At 46.1% G+C, this 20,343-nt stretch overlaps 1 protein-coding gene and 1 long non-coding RNA gene across 3 annotated transcripts in view; both read right to left on the minus strand.

Moving 5' to 3' along the window:
• Window positions 1-5,466, minus strand: part of LOC133360783 (tumor necrosis factor receptor superfamily member 3-like) — a 35,679-nt gene extending 30,213 nt beyond the window's left edge. The window contains exons 1-6 of the mRNA XM_061579658.1: window positions 5,363-5,466; window positions 4,923-5,049; window positions 3,414-3,462; window positions 2,806-2,909; window positions 2,325-2,415; window positions 1,590-1,651 (exon numbers count right to left, since the gene is read on the minus strand). Of these exons, the coding sequence (XP_061435642.1) occupies window positions 1,590-1,651; window positions 2,325-2,415; window positions 2,806-2,909; window positions 3,414-3,462; window positions 4,923-5,049; window positions 5,363-5,392 (463 nt within the window). The 5' untranslated portion in view covers window positions 5,393-5,466. The remainder of the gene's footprint in view (window positions 1-1,589; window positions 1,652-2,324; window positions 2,416-2,805; window positions 2,910-3,413; window positions 3,463-4,922; window positions 5,050-5,362) is intronic.
• A 475-nt stretch (window positions 5,467-5,941) lies between these two features.
• Window positions 5,942-11,883, minus strand: LOC133360801 (uncharacterized). 2 transcript variants are annotated; one of them, XR_009757299.1, is made up of 3 exons: window positions 11,829-11,883; window positions 7,694-7,918; window positions 5,942-6,078 (listed from the first exon to the last, which is right to left on the minus strand). It is a non-coding gene; the product is annotated as an uncharacterized LOC133360801 (long non-coding RNA). The 2 variants fall into 2 exon arrangements; XR_009757300.1 differs by lacking the exon at window positions 11,829-11,883 and adding an exon at window positions 11,612-11,822.
• Window positions 11,884-20,343: the final 8,460 nt, after the last annotated feature.

Consider the following 20,343-nt stretch of genomic DNA (forward strand, 5'->3'; position numbering starts at 1 on the left):
ATCGCATATCTGCATTTCCCATAAGTATGCTAAATTCCTCTTGATATGCAAATTATTTTGTCAAGGCGCTCTCCCCCCCTCCATCCCAGCTTAAAAAAGACGCTCCAAGCCTGAGGTTGTCATTCAGACTCTGTCTTCTTGACAGACCTGTTCTTCACCTGAGGACGGCTGCTTGCGTTGTGGCCGAAACGTCGTGAGAATTATTTTATTATGTTTTATTTTTATTTTTTTTATTTCCATTCTACGTGACTTTACCGAAAGAACCAAGAAGATGAATCCCTAAAGTCACGAAAGCTTTAAATCGAAATTTAACGGGAACTCGTGTTTCGTGGGTTCGTGGCCTTTGGGACCAGAGCACTGTGAAGGTGAAGTTGGTAGCAGAGCAGAATGGGGCCAAATGCCAGAAGGCAAAGGCTGCCACTAGCGCCACGCTGTGGCCAGGAGGAGATGGTGCTGTTGAACTCGCCAAGCAGATCCCCTGTTGCTGTGGAGGGGCGGAGTGCAGTGATAGCAAGCGTGGGGGAGTTCCGTGGTGTCGGGGTGACTTGGAGAGAAGTCGTGAGTGGGCCCGAGAGCTCCTCCAATGATCTCCAGACACAGACTATGACCAAGGGCGAGGGTAAATTCCCGAGTGTGCAATACCACAGTGAAGTGACAATGAGTTTGCCGATGGTGAGCACTTTTCCCCATATCTGAGACGCTATCCAAGACAGTTTTGGTACCCCGTGGTGGTTAAGAAAAACTTGGTTCAAAGTGTGCGCCCATGTGCGTGTGTGTATATTTGCCCTGTGTAATTTTGTATGCGTTTATTTGCCATATTCCACTTTTCTGCTCGCTGTATGTATGTTGAACTTCTTTTGCACCGTACGTAGCCAACCGTACTAATCGGAGGTGCAGAGAAGGACAACAAACTAAACAAAAAAACGGCACTACCCGGTGTAAACCCTAATGGTGGTCTGTCTACAAAATAAAGACAAGCCACAGCTCGACTTGTCACAGGTGACAGGGCCCGTGCCACTCCCACCATGGTACACCCAACACGTAACCTGGCCTGCCAAATCGCACAACAGTGACTCTGGCAACGAATCCAACCATCACACCTGGGAATGTTTTCAAGTTTAGAGACCGACATTTAACGTGGTTGGGGTAGAAGCAGGTAATGGCACGAGTTGTGTCCCTACAGGTGAGGATGTAAACCTGCCGGGATCCTCCTGCATAGCATTGAGAATCGTGAGGATTTCCTGGAGAGGTGATGGAAGCTTGAGGTGTAGCTGTATTTAGAAGTATATATGTATGGTCCAGAGTGCTTTGAAATAATTATAACATTGTACATTGCATGATAGTAGTTACAATAAAGAGTGGGGTTATTTAAAGTGGTGGTGTAGTTATGATTACAGGAGAACAGGCAGGAGTGGTTAAGGAGGGGTTGGGGTAGTGATAGTGATAGGGGCAGTGATAGTGATAGAGGTAAGAGTAGGGGTAGTGATAGGGGCAGGTCAATGAAGATAAATGTTTAATATTGATGCTGTGTTGCGCTTTCTTGCTAAGTGAGGCGTTTAATCCCGGAGCCTGTGAGCGAGAGCTCTCACCTGTGAGGTCGGCGCAGACCGCGTCACTGGTGTTGGTGGGAGGCTGCTTCACCACCTCACACCTGCACATACAGCAATGCATTCCAGGAGAAAGTAAATCCACTGAGGAAGCTGGCATCAATTAGTACAAATGTTCGCAGTGCTCCTCTAGATCATTTACTTTACATATCTGTACAGTGTCAACAGAGGGATGCTTCCATGGTCTAATCGCTGGGGCACCGGATTCGCAATCTATAGGTAACGGGTTTGATCTGAAGACGCGGCAATCAATGGTCAAGATTACTAAAGCGAACGATTTATGTCCACCCAGAATTATGAATGGGTATGGGACAGTTAGTGGGTAAGTTCATTATGTGTGGTGGGTTAAAGTGTGGGTAGCCCCACCTCTTTCACCAAGTGTGGCCCAGCAGGGTGGAGTAGGCCCAATGCCCTCTGCAAGGGATTTAGACGGACCCCTCGAGTAGGGCTCTTCTGCCTCTATTGCTGTAAGCAAGCACTTGCAGCGCTGCACCTTTACCTTTCTCTTACTGTCTAGACACAAGCTGCTACTTTAGTACCACGGCGTTGCCTTACCAAGCACGGCCAAAGCCAGTATTTCGATTCCCCACCTAGTATTTCGATGTGCCAGAGCAACGTGACTCGTGTTGAAGGCAACATCGCAGTCGTTGTAAAAGGCACATCGTGTGATGGGCACGTTCAGGATTTTAATTACCCTGCCCATATCACATGACTCACCGCGTGTGATTCCTGCAGGGGGACCCAGAGCCGTCGCTGAAGGAGCCGGGAGGACACGGGGCACACGAGTTGATGAAGTCCCTGTAGTGACCTGAGAAGTAGAAACAGGAACAACTCAACACAGTGGAGGTGATGTTGCACTCACAGCTGTAAGCCAATGGAAGAAATCGCACTTACTATAGGAGAGGTTTGTTACTCTACAGAAGAATCACTGTTGACTTTCACATCAAGTGGTACTCATTTTACCAATCACAAAGGATAATGGGCTGAGTCAACCCCCAACCAGGATTGAACTTGCAATCAGAATCTGTATTTAGACTTTAGGAATTCGATGAGCTATGCGGCTCTTTTCACAGATGTTCCATAGGATCAGGTCAGCAAGTTACAACAATAATCATCAACAAGCAAAGAACAAGAAACCGAACGTTTCTGGTTGCCAGATGCTTGTTGTAGCACTGAGCAAGGTGCTGGAGAGACTCACACTGCTTGGCCAACTCGTGTCTTGCAGGGCAGTGGGGGCAGCACCAGAACAGGGAGCCTTCTTTTGGGATCCGCACTTCGTAGGTGCCGTTCCAACAGCCGCACCTGTGCACAAGCACGCGTTACCTCAACCCGCGTTCACACGAGTCCAGTCCCCTAGAGTGAACCGAGCTAGAGAGCTGAGCGGTGACTGTCGCTGAGGTTGAACGTGCCGCTAAGGGAAAATATCAATACCATCCACATCTAATGTAATGTATTTATAGATATGGAGCGAGTTCACTTCAGGTGCCTGGCATAGTTTCTTAAACGGCGACAGAATGGAATGATTCGGATGGCAACAGGGTGTGAAAATTGAGGAATTACCGTGACAGAGGGTACTGAGGGATCACCAAAGGGTAGGGGAGGGCCAGGAAGGAGTGGAGGGGTGAGGAGATGGGCAATGGAGAAGAGGTATATTCTGAGAGCTATTTAACTACATATTTAAGATTCATTTCTAGAATAATGTATTTGGCAATTATCTGCAGTATGAACAAGTGGCAGTGAATAAAGATACCTTAGTGAACATAAGATCAGCAGCGTAAGCCTAATTTATAGTTCTCAAAGACGCACCTTGAATTATGGTTGGGTGTGCACCTCTCCTGTTCAACTTGCCGAAACCCTGGAAAAGATACGGACATAGGCAGGCTCACACATCCACACGAATGCATCAATGGAACAATGAAAACATTTAACACTCGAATATAAACGATGTTTGTTCTTTGTGTAGTGACATAGAATTAGCTATGTAGCAGCATAGCGCTGGCTGCTGGCATGGAAGGGGATCTGCAGCTTACAGCAGCCCTGATGGGAGCAGGTGAGGTGATACACCAGAAGGGGGTCTCGGGGAAAGGTCATGGAAGGGACACATCAAGAACCCGCGGGTAGGTTCTAGAAAGGGGGCGTGGCCAGGGGCAGAGCCAGGCCACGTGACAGTATAAGAGGGGCCCCTGGAGGGGACCTCGTGGCTGTCGTTTGCAGTGGGATCCCCGTCGTGCTGCTGAAGTCTTCACCGTCCTTATCGTCTCCATCTTCAACATCTCAGCGTCGCCAGTCAGGCGGTCTACCAACTATCCTGACTGGGAACCGTAGTCGACTATAGACGGATTTATATCAAGTGTTAACTGTTAGGCCGTGTTAATAAACAGAGTGCCTCCTATTCTTAGTGTCTCTGAGTCAGTCACTACATTTGTAATGGAGGGTAGCTACCACTAAAAATGTTGATTCTTCGACATTGATAACATCAGTGGGAATGAATTAATAATCGCTTCTGTGTCTCCTCGCCATCAACATCCTGCACTGCTCCGTTTATTTAAAGTATCGGTCAAACAATGCACATAGCTTGAGCAAGCCCTCATCCAGCCATGGATTCACTGATGGCTGTAGCATTACTGTGGTTCGATTATGTAATGCCCCTCTATCTGAATATCTCCTTAATTTCCTCCCGTGAACTCAAGATCAGCAATGATGTCGAATGACCTCCCTTTGTCTATGCCTGGCTTTTACTGTGCCTGCAGTTCACTTGCTGAAGTCTCACTCACACACTTCATTGCTCATTATCGTTCTTTATATTTCATATTCAATCATTCAAATGATATCCAGTTTAGCTAGTCACTGTCACGTTTTGAGAACTTGAGAATTTGTGGATTGGATCGATAATCCAGTTTGAATTCGAAAGAGGTCACGTGACTAACGCTACGATTTTTTTGCACGAAGGTAACACAAACCGTGAATTGTTCATGAAGTTCGTGGAATCTCGCAATTGACTAAAAGAAAAAAAGCTGTTTTTTTCTGCTGGAAATGCAGATCTACATTTGACATGTGGCGGATCTGACACCAGGTGGCCCACGTTTTGATTGGTTTTAACCAAATCATATCCAAATAAGAATCGGCATTAGAATCTTCATTTATTCTGGAGGAATCCGATGAGCTACCAAGCTCGTTTTCACAAACATAGCCTGTGTCATGACACAATCTGTCAAAATCTGATCTCATCAGACCCAAACCAAATACTGTTAATGCATGGAGCACGATTTTACATATATGTAATGTAAACTGCAAATGTGTTTCTCGTGATCTTACCGGTGTTGCAGAGTTTGCAGAAGTTACAGGAATGAAGAGTGTTGAAGTCTGGGTTGAATCTGCCCTGAGGGCAAGGGCGCACAGACAGTGGGAGCGTTCGCGTCACACCAGGACACCCTGTGATGACCTGTCAAAGACAGATCACCCCCCCCCCCCGTATGTTTAATAACAGGCTAGTGGGTCATGTGATGTAAGCGAGCTCCTATTCAGGCCGGCTTGGCACCACGAGGAGGTGGTGTGGCATGCACCACGTGGCATGAAGACGTTTGTCTCTCCAGTGCTGATGTTTTCAAAACCGCACGAACTCTCTCTCCTGAAACCCTCTCGTGGCCAGCAGTCCTAGACACTCGCAACCAGCTCATGCACACAATGCCATCATGCGCAATAATAGAAAATGGTGAAGGGTGAAAAAGGCGCTGCAGCCAACACCGCCCGCTCACCTGGACGACACCTGTCACAGCAGAGTCCATTCCGCTCGTACTGAGTAGACAGGTTGCAGGCGTGTGGCACCTTAGCAGCGTCGCTCAGCATGGTCACCACCTGACATCCACCACAGGCAAAAACCAGCAAACGCATCAATCACTTATTCAGCAGCAGTAGCCAGGACCTAGAGACTGTGGCACAATAATAACATTGCCCAAGTTTTAGCCATCTCTCATGGTTTTGCGATGCAACAATCCATCTTTAACTGCCACAGGAGTTGATGTCATGGCTCCAACTCATCGGCCATCGTCTCCCCTCACGCCGCGCCCTGCTCACCCCTATGCACTGTTATTGACAACCTCTCGCCTGGCGCGTGTTCTCTGATCCGTCTGATCGTCTTTCTGTTTATCGGTGTAATTCAAAGAATGCGTCTCTCCATCATTGTATAACTTTTCATAGTTTGCTCGAGTTGTCAACGTCCATGATTCTCATTCGATTTGTCATGCCAGGTAATTGTACGGTGTACGTGACGAATTGTGCTGATGATGTAAAACAATGGAGCCATGCACTATCTACTGGTCGGTGCTGCGGGTCTGCTCCTAAGCAGGACTGCTTACCAGAAGGAGAAAGTAAGTGTTCCCTTCGCTTCAACTTGCAATGAGGCAAATCCCAGCACTGGATCAGGATGATCTTCGGTTGCCATTGTTTGCCTTTCGCAAGCGTATGATTCACGCTAAACATGAACACAACAAACACAACAATGACCACTGCAGCAGCAGTAGTAACAAAGAGTTCAAGGTGCAGCCCTGCAATTACTCGCTCACGCCATAGCTGGACGATGGGCCTATAGAGCCCCCTGTAGAGGGCGTTGTGGCCGACTCTCTCGCGCTCTTCACGTTGGCCAGGCGTCTTGACAAAGGTGCGAGTACCCTAATTTTACCTCGCCAGACACAACTTGACGATGGACCGTGGTTTACCCGATTATCCTGCTGGGTGAGTACAGGCGGGGCATTTAAGAAATGCGCAGAGGTAAAAAAATAAAACACTTTACCAGGCGAGAACGCACCGATACATGGCACAACAAATGAGATAAACACAACACGCGACGGCTTACGGGGATGTCCTTACATCCCAATTAGTCCCTCCATGTTCCTCTGATTTTCGTGTCTGAGATTTTTGCAACTCTTTGATACATTTTCTTGTTTTTAATCGGGCAAATACCTGAGAGGAACACTGTTATATTGGGTCAACTTTAATCAACGTTGTGAGCGTTTGAGTGAATAAAGCTATTTTGGGTTGATGGAATTTACTTCGTATGGACCTTGTTACCTGTATATGTGTATTAGTTAATTCCAGGTGATACGTTTGACTTTCACGTGTGCGGTTTATCTCCCTTGATTTTTGAACAAAGAATGTCCTGTGGTACATGCGTGGCACTGATGAATATTCCTTGTGTTTTGGACACTTATTATAATCCCCGAACCCACCTGCTCGCTCATGCGCGACGACTGTCACGTATGTGACGTGCTTGGGAGATCACTGAACACTGCTCCTCTTTGATTATCGCAGTCGGCCGTTCAAGCACACAACTCAAAGTAGAGTTGAATCTAACTCAAATCCATATGGATCGTGTTACTGTCTCATGTATGTACTGTGAATTAACTTGAAATTTGTTCCTCACTTTTAACGCAATTGACTGAATAAAAAAATTGTGATGTCAGATGGTGATTAATAGGCCTAGGGTACTTGATAGCAGAGGTGTGGACTCGAGTCATGTGACTTGGACTCGAGTCAGACTCGAGTCATGAATTTGATGACTTCAGACTCAACTTGGACTTGCATAACAATGACTTTGTCCCACCTCTGAGGTGTGGACTCGAGTCATGTGACTTGGACTCGAGTCAGACTCGAGTCATGAATTTGATGACTTCAGACTCGACTTGGACTTGCATAACAATGACTTTGTCCCACCTCTGCTTGATAGTGCAAGTCGCCTTAATCCTACGCGGCAGCTAATCCGATGACACCAATTCATGTATGCAATGCCTTAGTAATAACATGCGCTCCTTGTTTTAGCGCGAGATAATATCTGGAGTAAACTGCGTTGTGCCTTCTTTACTCGTATTTCCTGTTTGTGAAATGTTATCATAAAATACAAGCGTGCAGTTAGACAAGGCAAAGGTGTATCTTGTATAGACACAGTAAACACACGGATTCCAGGTGGGTTCGGTGTGATGTCACCTCTGCCCTCAATTTAAATTTACCGAGGAATTTCAGCAGTGACATCAGCTTCAGTGTAGGGGGAGTCCGGTGGGCAGGATGTGCGCTGCTGCCCGCGTTTACATTACCTGGGGACAGAGGTCACGGGGTCCACCTGGGGCTCCTGCCTCTCCCTTCCCAACTCGGCCATGGCCTCTCTTTCTCGTCGCCGTCTCGCCAACACCACCGTCACGTTCTCGTGCCGGGCTGCATCCAAGAGGCCGATGAGTGGGGTTGGTGATTATTTAACTGCAGGTCGGGATACGCGGTTCTGTCCCGATCTCCTGCGTTCAAGAACGTCCTTGAATCGTCATCTAACGTGGGAGATGGCAGCTTTAGCAGGTTATACATTTCCTTCATCAATTCAGGCCAGATGAGCCTCACCTCTCGAGGTATATCTCAACAGCAACGCGGCTGAATAATGCCAAAGGTGGTGCTCTGGCTACAACGATAAATACTATTTATTAAAATGTTACTAACGATGACAAAGTATACATTGGTTGTGCTGTAAATAAAGGAAGGGTATTCTTAGTTTTTTTCGGTAAAGTCACGTAGGTAAAAACATTAAAAAGTAAAATAAAATAAAAATCACGACGTTTCGGAGGCAACACAAGCTTCCGTCTTCAGGTGGTACCGTCACAGCCACGACAGCTGTATCAAGTAAATGAGAGATTGCAGGAGTTACCACTGCAGTTTATATAATGGTTGGAGAAGGTGGCCCCACCACCTTCCCCACCGATAACGGCTGAAGCCACGGGCTTGTGGCTACGGGGGTCGCCAGCTTAATGATTTAGAAGTTAATAGAGAGAAGGATAAATACGGGAGCGTGTGAGAGAGGAGTTGAGTTGGTCAGAGTGAAGACAAAAAGAGAAGTCCCAAGCCCCGCTCGCCTCGCCCGCTCCAGTGGTGATGGCTTAACCACCACTTGGGGGCAAGGGCGAGGTTGGAGAGACGAGGATAGAGTAGGCTAGCAGTAGAGAGGCTAGGAGAGTGAGAGAGCAAGCCAGCAGTTGAGAAGCTAGGAGAGAGAGAGCAAGCCAGCAGTTGAGAGGCTAGGAGACTTTTGACTTTTAAACAACTTTTATTGCCGCCAGCAGCAAAAGCACTGGAGGCGATTTCAATATTAAACACAGTCACCAGCAAACAAATAAAAAATAAACGCTCCAAATCGACGCGCTGTGGCGCTAAAAGCACCGCGCACAATACAAAAGAAAAGTCACGTGGTTGTGGTGTCATCGCGCACGCCACGGTGACGAGCGAGCGCTTCAGAAGGTGAACATGAGGGTGCCGTCCACGCTGGTACAGAGGGAGGCTAGGAGAGAGCGAGAGAGAGCAAGCCAGCAGTTGAGAGGCTAGGAGAGCGAGAGAGCAAGCCAGCAGTTGAGAGGCTAGGAGAGCGAGAGAGCAAGCCAGCAATAGAGAGGCTAGGAGAGCGAGAGAGCAAGCCAGTAGTTGAGAGGCTACGAGAGCGAGAGAGCAAGCCAGCAGTAGAGAGGCTAGGAGAGCGAGAGAGCAAGCCAGCAATAGAGAGGCTAGGAGAGCGAGAGAGCAAGCCAGTAGTTGAGAGGCTACGAGAGCGAGAGAGCAAGCCAGCAGTAGAGAGGCTAGGAGAGCGAGAGAGCAAGCCAGCAGTAGAGAGGCTAGGAGAGCGAGAGAGCAAGCCAGTAGTTGAGAGGCTACGAGAGCGAGAGAGCAAGCCAGCAGTAGAGAGGCTAGGAGAGCGAGAGAGCAAGCCAGCAATAGAGAGGCTAGGAGAGCGAGAGAGCAAGCCAGCAGTAGAGAGGCTAGGGGAGCGAGAGAGCAAGCCAGCAGTAGAGAGGCTAGGAGAGAGCGAGAGCAAGCCAGCAGTAGAGAGGCTAGGAGAGAGCGAGAGCAAGCCAGCAGTAGAGAGGCTAGGAGAGAGCGAGAGCAAGCCAGCAGTAGAGAGGCTAGGAGAGAGCGAGAGAGCAAGCCAGCAGTAGAGAGGCTAGGAGAGCGAGAGAGCAAGCCAGCAGTAGAGAGGCTAGGAGAGCGAGAGAGCAAGCCAGCAGTAGAGAGGCTAGGAGAGAGCGAGAGAGCAAGCCAGCAGTAGAGAGGCTAGGAGAGCGAGAGAGCAAGCCAGCAGTAGAGAGGCTAGGAGAGCGAGAGAGCAAGCCAGCAGTAGAGAGGCTAGGAGAGCGAGAGAGCAAGCCAGCAGTAGAGAGGCTAGGAGAGCGAGAGAGCAAGCCAGCCGTAGAGAGGCTAGGAGAGCGAGAGAGCAAGCCAGCAGTAGAGAGGCTAGGAGAGAGCGAGAGCAAGCCAGCAGTAGAGAGGCTAGGAGAGAGCGAGAGCAAGCCAGCAGTTGAGAGGCTAGGAGAGAGCGAGAGAGCAAGCCAGCAGTAGAGAGGCTAGGAGAGCGAGAGAGCAAGCCAACAGTAGAGAGGCTAGGAGAGCGAGAGAGCAAGCCAGCAGTAGAGAGGCTAGGAGAGAGCGAGAGCAAGCCAGCAGTAGAGAGGCTAGGAGAGAGCGAGAGAGCAAGCCAGCAGTAGAGAGGCTAGGAGAGCGAGAGAGCAAGCCAGCAGTAGAGAGGCTAGGAGAGCGAGAGAGCAAGCCAGCAGTAGAGAGGCTAGGAGAGCGAGAGAGCAAGCCAGCAGTAGAGAGGCTAGGAGAGCGAGAGAGCAAGCCAGCAGTAGAGAGGCTAGGAGAGCGAGAGCAAGCCAGCAGTAGAGAGGCTAGGAGAGCGAGAGAGCAAGCCAGCAGTAGAGAGGCTAGGAGAGAGCGAGAGCAAGCCAGCAGTTGAGAGGCTAGGAGAGCGAGAGAGCAAGCCAGCAGTAGAGAGGCTAGGAGAGCGAGAGCAAGCCAGCAGTAGAGAGGCTAGGAGAGCGAGAGAGCAAGCCAGCAGTAGAGAGGCTAGGAGAGCGAGAGCGGAGTGAGCGAAGCGAAACAGGCGAGCAGCGCAAGAGAGAGCGGAGCGAGCGGGGCGAGCGGCGCAGGCAGCAGGAAAGTTGCGACGGAGCTACGTGGTGTTGAACGCGAAGAGTTTGTTCAAATAAAGTGACACCACAAAGAAGTTGTCCACGTGACATAACAACACGACATATGTAATAAACCAAGCAGAAAATATGGGCAAGTGGGTGGGGGTGGGTCTTATAAACAATTATGATCGACTTGGGGGAGCCTTGTCTTGCTACTAACATGGGCAGGCTATGGTCGCGTGTTTACATTGGATCGAGTGTTTTGACGTGGCCAGGTCCTTCCACTGACCGAGAAGAACCCCCAGGAGCCCCCACCGCGTCACGCTGGGGCGCGGCTCCTCGTGATGTGGATCGCGTGAGGAGCACGTGAGGAAAGGGGTTAACGCATTCTTCTCCGGGGTTACTCCCGAACACAGGAAGTTGGGGCAAGCAACGTGTTGTGAAGCACCCCAACCATCGATACCATCAACTAGCAAGCCATAACTTTTAGACGATTCATCGATTTGTTCGGACCTTTTATCCAGGTTCTAATGTTCATGTAAGTACGTTATTATTTTTGTTATTGTCTTTGAACTAAATAATACGTTACCTTTCATTGCTCGTTAATAATCAGGTAGTTTGAATTAAGAAGGACCCTATTCTTATATTTTGTTACTTGCAAAGGAGGTCTAATGATGTAATTTGAATGACATTCTCCAATCTGCAAATTACTCACCCCCGCCTCGCCATCCTCCACCCCCCTCCCCCGTCCACCACACTACCCCTATCCCCTTCCACAAGGTATTGGCGTGATCGAATCATTCTAATTGATTAATTATAACCGGTTATAGGTAATCGATCAATCCCATCGATTACCATAAAGCAATGCCTCAGTAATCCGAATCGGAATATGTATTTATACTGGAGAAATCCGATGAGCTATAAAGCTCTTTTTCATAAATGTCCAGTCAAGGCGGGTCAGAACGTTGTAATAACAAACAATGAAAAAAACACGAAAGGAGTCCATAGTATAGCAAACGTAAACACATCTCTTAACAGATATATACTAATAAAAGTAAAAGATGTTTATCTTACCAAGTAATGCCTCCTCGATTATGTGGCTCTTTTTCAGGAGAGCTACGTTGTCAGGGGAGGGCTCTCCAGCAAAAATCGATATTTGTATTGTACTACGCTCCAATATCTATGCTGCCAGCCTTCACCAACCGGCACTGACCATAGTGGTGAAGTATGGTCAAATAAGTCATCCAGCAGTAGATTTACAAAGGGCTCTACAGTGTGAATGTTGGCTTACCTTTGTGATTGTGTGACAGTCTCGAACTCAACTCCCAAGTCGCCGTCTATTTCATCTATGAATTTTGCCCTTTAAAGTGGTGAGTCATAACAGCCGCCCCCAGAGCTGCGATTGGTTCTGATAAATGGCGTGACTCAGTCACCGCCCCGTGTTGGGGGAATTTTCACGTTGAAGTAAAAAACAATCTCAACACGAGTCTTGCGTGACTTGCAACCGTCACTTCAACAAAATAGATGTCATAGTTAGGCTCTCTGTTTACATATTTGTGTTCTGACCAAAACATCCTTGCTTGACACGAGCTCTTCGTGACTCGTGCTCCTGAGTTTCTTGTCTCCAGGTCAGTGACCCCCGGTGACCTCTGTTCGTTTGTTGGCGGACCGCCTGGACTCCCTCACTACACCGCTCCATTGGGATAGGTTCGCATCTGCAGCATGAGTGCCGATTTAAACAGCGGTGCGTGGGCGAGGTGGTTGTTCAACGAATACCAATACATCACTTAATTAATGACATTTCCCCTGCATATTCCCTTGAGATGGATCATCTCGTTTGCAAGGTTATCAAGTAATACATAAGCAAAATACGTAATTGAATATAAGCAACCACCTTAACACCTACAACGTGTAGAATATGTGTGTACACTGTTAGGTACAATTACACAGGGTGAAGAGGAACAAGACGGCCAAAGCAGCTCGCATGGACACCGTAGCACGATCGAACACCGATGTGTTGTGCTAGACGTAACAGTCCCAAATGTGCATTTGGGATTAGTTGTGACCAAGCGAATTTGGATTTGTTGTGCATACAGGACGGCATTCCATCGTGCGTTTGCAGTGCAATACAAATACATGAATATATATACAAAGCACCAAATTGGCCGAAGTTGGACTGCTGATGTCATCTGGGATGTATCGCCCATTTCTTACCCACTGGAGGACAATAACACGCGACAAAGTCAAGCTGATTGATGATCCCACACTCACTGATTCACTTCAGTCACTCAATGGTTGTCACTCGCCTCCTTATTACTCATCGCTACGACCGTGGTTGCTGATGCTACAACGAACTTAACTCGTTGATTTCTTCACAATGGATGTTCCAAACTTGGTCCGCCAGACTGATTCGTCTCATCCCAGCTGTGGTCAACCATCACACTTCAGGTGCGAACTATTCTCTGTTTGCTGCTTTTTTCATAATGATCGAATTTAGAATTTGCTCTCATCGTTTTGTTTTCCCAAAGCGTGTGTAACTTGTAAATAGTGCTGTTTGTTGCTTCCGCATTTTTGAAAAATGTTGGGTGTTACTATAGGTAAAAAATATCGCTTAAATGATGCATTGTTTGAGAAGCCAAGCTGCTTGGGTGTAGCTGACTGCAGGTTACTAGAGGTCAGTCCAGATTCCAGTGTAGAGTATCAAAGAAACACCCCATTTCAGAATCAGTTTTAATATGCAGGCAATATTGAAATTGAAGTGGTTTTGATGGTATTCTTTGCTTATAAGCGATACAGCCAGGTAATGTGATGCCACTTTGCACATAATAATCGGGACAAATGCAGAAGCTCGTGAGCTTGAATAATGATTCATGGATAGGGTTGATGAAAACCATTGTAATGTATATGGAACCCTTTTTGCCAGTATCATAATGAAAAAAATAGGCTTTACTCTTTCCGTTAATATAATAGGTGTTAGGATATTCATACACCAAAAATACCTCATGATGCCTTGCAATTTGTCAATTGGTGTTTACACATCTTAGCACCTCATGTATTATTGCTATTCTTTTTTCCAACATTGTGATGTGTTTAATTAGACCGTATGGTTTCCACTATTTTCCCGTTCTCTTAAGACAGAAGTGTACATTTCATCGCATTTTGTGAACCATGAATACTCTATACCAGGGGTCGGCAACCACAATAACAACAAGAGTCATTCTTTTCGAAATCAAAACTGCTCAATATTTCAAGAGCCGAAATGCTCGTAATAAATACGAGATGGTGTTCCTTAATAAATGACATCACGGAGCAGTCCTTGAAGAGCTGCAGGCTGCCGAGCGCTGCCCCACACGGAGAAACGCGTGAGCCACTAAACCGGAGTGAGGATACTCGAACTCGGTCTACGAACCCACCAACCTGGACTAGCAATCCCGATACATCGTGATCACATGATGAGATTTGGCAAGCCATTTGAATTAATTAAAAACCCTATTTTGTACGTAAATAATGGAAATATAAACACGTAATTTTAGCCTACTCGCCTTCATCAGTGGTTTGTTATGATTTAGAGTGTTTTTTCAACGGTTTTACTTAACTTGATTCCTCTGTTGGTCTGGGTCAATTCTTGTAATCAAAATTTCATCCACTTCCCGTTGTCCAATCAATTCCACATTTTGCACACGTACTCAGATCCGGTGACAATGCATACTTGAATCAAAATCGTCATCAATTAATACATTAATTCGCTACTTTAAAGCAATTAACATTTTGTATGGACGCCTTATTTATTTATATTTGTGTCGGTCAAAAACCCCGCGGTCCCTAAACTGTCGAAACACAGGCGCCGCGTGTCTCAGGTGCCATTGACGCACTTCTCGACCGTGAGTCAAGGCCGTAATTATAATATACATTGAGGGGGGACACATCCCCCCCCCCAATAATCAAATATGCTCAAAATGTCCCCCCAATATATTGCTATAATTTTTTTTTTTATAATTGCGATGCTATGTAAATAAAAACAACAATTTGCTAAACCTTGACCACAAAATCTGGACTTTTCTTCATATAACAATGCATAGATTTATGTTTATATGATTGTGGTTATGGTTGTACTTTATGAATCCCTAATCTCTGCAATTACATACAATGAAAGAAGAAAAGGTAAAAAAAAACAGCAATGTAATACAATGCACTATTAGACATTATTGTAAAAAAAGTCCATCTCATGTGCTAGTGAATTTTTTAATATTTTAGGCAGGAAATGAGTTTTCAAATTTAGATATTTTTTTCTGGGGGGGGGGGACCCCAGACCCCCTGAAAGATTTGGTCCCCCCCAATGCTGACTCCATGGCTACGGCCTTGTCGTGAGTTAAATGAAGTTGTTAATAAAACCGTTGTTTTTACAAAACTTTTTTAAACGAGTTTATTTTATTTCACAATGCCGCTCTATGACCGGCAGTAACCTCCCTACATCAAACTTGTGTATCTCCACGCCCACTCAACCTGTGGTCTGCCTTGTCACCCAATACCTGTATTGCATGCGGTACCTGAAGTAAGCACAAGAGGTATTACACGCAATACTTGCGAAGTATTGCGTCATTCCATTGCAGTGTGATACCCAATAGTTATATCACAATGGAGTTGAGTTATGCAATACCTCACTGTGTATTGAATCTTCCACAATCACATGACTACGCTCTCCTCGTAATCACTCATCTCTTTTCGATTTAAAGCTTTCGTGACTGCAGGGATTCATCTTCTTGGTTCTTTCGGTAAAGTCACGTAGAAGGGACGTAATAAAATAATAAAAATAAAACATAATAAAACAATTCTCACGACGTTTCGGCCACAACGCAAGCAGCCGTCCTCAGACCTAGTTTTCACCTGAGGACGGCTGCTTGCGTTCTGGCCGAAACGTCGTGAGAATTGTTTTATTATGTTTTATTTTTATTATTTTATTACTTCCCTTCTACGTGACTTTACCGAAAGAACCAAGAAGAACACTCTCATCTCCTCACGTCAAATGTGATGGCCACTGAGAATCATGAAAGGAACCCATTCAGGTGCTCTGAGATTAAATGAAAAGGCACCATTTGATTCACAAGTATATTTGTGTTTCCCTGTAATGTGTGTGTATATATTGTGTAGTGGCTGTACCGCAAGCAACATTCACTACTCGAGAATAATCGATCAACACACTTACAATTCAATGAATCTACCGTCATCACAATATTTGTTTTAATTGATTAATTGATGCATATGAAAAGGAGACTTGGGCTGGTCTATTTAAAGTTCTGTATTTCTTTGTCACTGCTAATACACCACAGCAACACTCATTACCGAAATCAACCCGTTCCTTCATTCAACAGTCCCTTTTAAACCTCCTCTCCGCCCTTCACCAATCACCCTTCTCCGATTTCCCGCTGTTCCACGATCCGCACCAATCCAATCGGAGTGGTCATCCACCCACCCATCACATTGCGCGTCGTGCACGTCAGTGCTCACACCCCCATCTCTATTCCCCACCTGTGTGCCGCGTGTGCGTGACGTGAGTGACCCCTGACCTCTGACCCTTCCCTGGTGCATCCCCCGTGTGCGTGATTGATGTGTGCGGCGCGTGTGATGCCGGGTGCGGAAGGTATTGTGTTGTTTGTATGGTGCTAGTGTGTGAGGATGGGCGATACATCCTCTACATATACAGTCGGCAGTCCAGGGCTGATCCGGCAAAACCGGCATGTAATCTGTCAATTTCCGGAAAGCTGCTCCAAAGTTTGCACCAGTCTGGTGATTGGCACCATGTGTGTGACGGAAAAAGTAGATATGCTTGATTTTAGTGTCAAATATTATATACAGTACATCAGAGGTGGGACAAAGTCATTGTCATGCAAGTCCAAGTCGAGTCTGAAGTCATCAAATTCATGACTCGAGTCTGACTCGAGTCCAAGTCACATGACTCGAGTCCACACCTCAGAGGTGGGACAAAGTCATTGTCATGCAAGTCCAAGTCGAGTCTGAAGTCATCAAATTCATGACTCGAGTCTGACTCGAGTCCAAGTCACATGACTCGAGTCCACACCTCTGCAGTACATTATACACTACATATACCAACTTAATGAAAATACTGCATGTATATTCATGTTTAATGAGTAATAACTAAAAATAGAAATATATACACAGCACAATACGGCGTGAATCCTTCTAGGGGGGGGGGGGCAGGTCGGCTAAATAGACAACAACAACAATAAAAATATTAAAGTTCAGAGACGATGAATAGGAATTCTGTGTTGTGTTCTGTCCTCCAGAGAAGTGGGTGACTTGACAACAGCTGAACACCAGAGGGGTGTTTGTGAAATGGCAAAACTTTATTTCAAAGATCATCTTCACAAGGGCAATTGAGTGTCTGCAATAGCAATCAGAGACACCCTCCACATCACAACACCGCAGCTAAATGCCTCTGTAAATAGGATTGAGTGCCAGTGTTCATATTTTAAATATTGAAATCAACTTCAAAATCAAAGTCTTAATTGTGCATATTGTCATTACCACCAAAAACTCAATAAACAGGGAATTAACATTACCGAGTTCCTGTCAGTCCATTGACATTCAAGGATTCAATTTAAGCTAGATATTATTGCAGCAAATGTAGAATGCAGATTACCGGTCCAAAATCCTCCAAAATCTAAATTGGCGGCATGTCTTGTCCTCTACTGTTCACGTGGGACTCGGGGTCCAATGCCTGATCGCCATTGCATTAACTTAAATAGCACCTTGCCACTCGTAGCTATGCAAAATTGTTTATTATGTTCCCATATGCGACAGAATGTACAGTTATTTATTTGATTTGAAGCTTTCGTGACTGCAGGAATTACTCTTTGGTTCTTTCGGTAAAGTCATGTGTTGTCTCTCTCTGCTTGTGTGTTTTTCTGTGTCTCCGTGTCTGTGTTTTGTCTATCTCTCAAATTTAGTTCTACCTGATGACGGTTGCTTGTGTTGCAATCGAATCGTCGCACTCTATTACTTAATTTATTTTCTTTCTACGTGACTTTACCGAAAGAACCAAAGAGTTGTAAATGTGATTAATCATAGGTGAACTCACACTGGATACGAAATCCCAGTAATCACCAGTACACCAAAACCCTGCTGGAACTTTGCACGGGCAATTGGTCTATTTTTAAATCCTTTATATTAAGTTCACTTGCTTGCTTGCTTGCTCGCGCGCTTACGACCGTGCAAATCTTTCGGTCGTTTTTTAACCCACTTCCCGTGATCCAATCGAGCTGACATTTTGCACACAGACTCGTTGTGCGTGACAATTTATTTTCGTGAAAAATTTTTTCAAAAATTTTACACTTTTTAGGAAGAAATAAATTATATTTAATTACCAATTGCTTAATGGTGGCAGGCAATCATCTGACCCATAGGTGGCAGCCATCTCAAGCCAGAGGACGAGAGGACTCTAGCCGCCACGCATATAAAGGATTTATAGTGAAAAACTTTGTTTTTACGGGTTAATTTTTTAAGGCTGAAGTGGAAAAGAGCATGTACCACATCTCCATAAAACCCTGAAAAGTTTGAGCAATTCATTATGCTCGTGAATAAAGTCGCGAGGGATGCGATCTTGCGTGGCAATCGGAGGTCCGACACCCCCAGCTGGACTGCGGAAAGTGAAAACCTTCGAGAACATCAAAGCACCGGCGACCCAGAGATCACCACAGCCCTTCTGCAGTCACTAGATTCTGCCAGACGAGCAAAGTTATTGATGGAGTCTTTTGACTTCACACACTCCCGCCGCAGGTCATGGATGGTTACTGCGGAAGCTCAGTGGAGGGGCACCCTCAGAACACCAGATTCCTAAGGCAAATGCTAATGGGATAGCGGCACAGCTTCTTGGCAATGCAAAAACAATCGGAAGTCGACAAAAAGAATGCACAGTAAAACAAGCCGCAAAAGATACACTCTCCGCCAGGGTTAAAAACTCACCTCTGCAGCTGTACTTCCTGAATTAATAGATGCCACACTGGAGGTAACAAAGGCAGGTAAAGCCGCAGGAATAGATTGGATTTACCCGGAATTCATAAAACACCTTGGCAGCAAAGGAAGAACCTGGCCGGCAAAACTTTTCAAAAATCGCCACCAGCAAGCTACCGAGACTCTAGAGAAAAGGAAAAGTCATTGTTCTCCATTAGCCAGGAAAACCTGCTAATGACCCGCACAGCTACAGGCCAGTCTCTCTTTGTACAGCATAAACAGAAAACATAAACTTGTCCTCTGCATTTAACACGGTCTGGCGCCAAGGACTCCTCCTTAAACTCGCCAACACCATCAGTGTGAAAAAAACGGATTGACTCTTTGCCAGTATGCTCAGCAACTGACAATTTCTTGTCCATCTCAAGAAACCAGATCAGCCGCCCACAAACTCTACAAAATGGCTTAGCACGGGGGTCATTATTAGCACCAGCCCTGTTAAATCTTTACACCAGCAATATTCCGGCCACATTACGCTGCAGGTTAATTCAGGCAGATGATCTAGCACTCGTCAGCCAAGCGACGACACAAAACACTGCTCAAGACATCTTGAACACCGACCTAAAGTAATCGGAAGACTATTACTACTCCAGGCCACTTAAGTCAAATCCAACAAAGACAGTGTCCTCAGCATTCCATCTCAACAACGCGGAGGCAATAAGTACACTGGTGTGGTGCTCGATCGAAGTCTCGCTTTCAGGCAACACATTGAGTAGTTCAGCAACAAGATAAAAACTCGCATGAACATTATCCAGAAACTGGCGCGAACTAGTTGGGGCTGTGAGTCGCAAACACCACGGACTGCCAAACTCGCCCTCGTGTATTCGATGGGAGAGTATTGCTCACCTGTGTGGAAAAGCGTCGCTAACACTCGAGTTATAGATACACAACTACGCATTGTTACGCGTACCATCTCAGGTACGCTGAAGTCGATGCTGACCCAGTGGCTCCCAGTGCTCACCCACATCGCTTCGCCGAAAATCTGTCATGAAACAGCGGCCGTCCGGGAGCACCAAACATTTCTCGTTAACCCGCACCTTCTGATACATCAAAACATAAACCAAGTTCTGCCTGTTCGCCTAAAATAATGCCACCCCTTCTGGATCACAGCAGCCTCACTCCATGCCACAAATACAAATGAAGGCGAGAGATGGAAGCAAGTTAGGACTGCGGCCGACGCCAAAATAAACATCTCATACAAGACTCTAACATTGAACCTCCCGGTTTCAACCTTCCATGCCGCCGATGGTCGACCATCATCCGAATCAGGACCGGGCATGGCCGACGTGGCCACCTGGTGCACAGATGACACATCAAAAATTCAACGGCATGTGAGTGCGGCCACCAATCCCAAACGATCGACCACATTGTAAACAGCTGCTGTTTTCACTCTTTTAAAGGAGGAACAGGCAAAATCCACTCTGCATCGGAACAGACAATTGAGTGGATAACAAATTTAAGATTACATCTCTAATCTGCTGTTATGAATCCATACGAAAGAAGATTACAGTATTTATTGTATGTAGTACATTATTCGCAGGAAGGTTGACAGGGAGAGCTTGCAGCCCAGCATCCACGTGATGTGTATCCACTTTGCCATATTTCCCAGGTAGTCCTCTATTTACGATGGAGATGCGTTACGACGACCCCATCGTAAGTAAAAAATATCGTAAGTCGAAGATGGCCTAGCCTACCCAGGAGTCTTAAAGAATGGTGATAACTTAACAAAACAGAGCAATTTACAGTACCGTACTGTATAAACTATATACTGTACGTATGTA

Source organism: Lethenteron reissneri, chromosome 69, assembly GCF_015708825.2.
Source record: "Lethenteron reissneri isolate LAM-NWPU_2019-01 chromosome 69, ASM1570882v1, whole genome shotgun sequence".
Lineage (NCBI taxonomy): Eukaryota > Metazoa > Chordata > Hyperoartia > Petromyzontiformes > Petromyzontidae > Lethenteron > Lethenteron reissneri.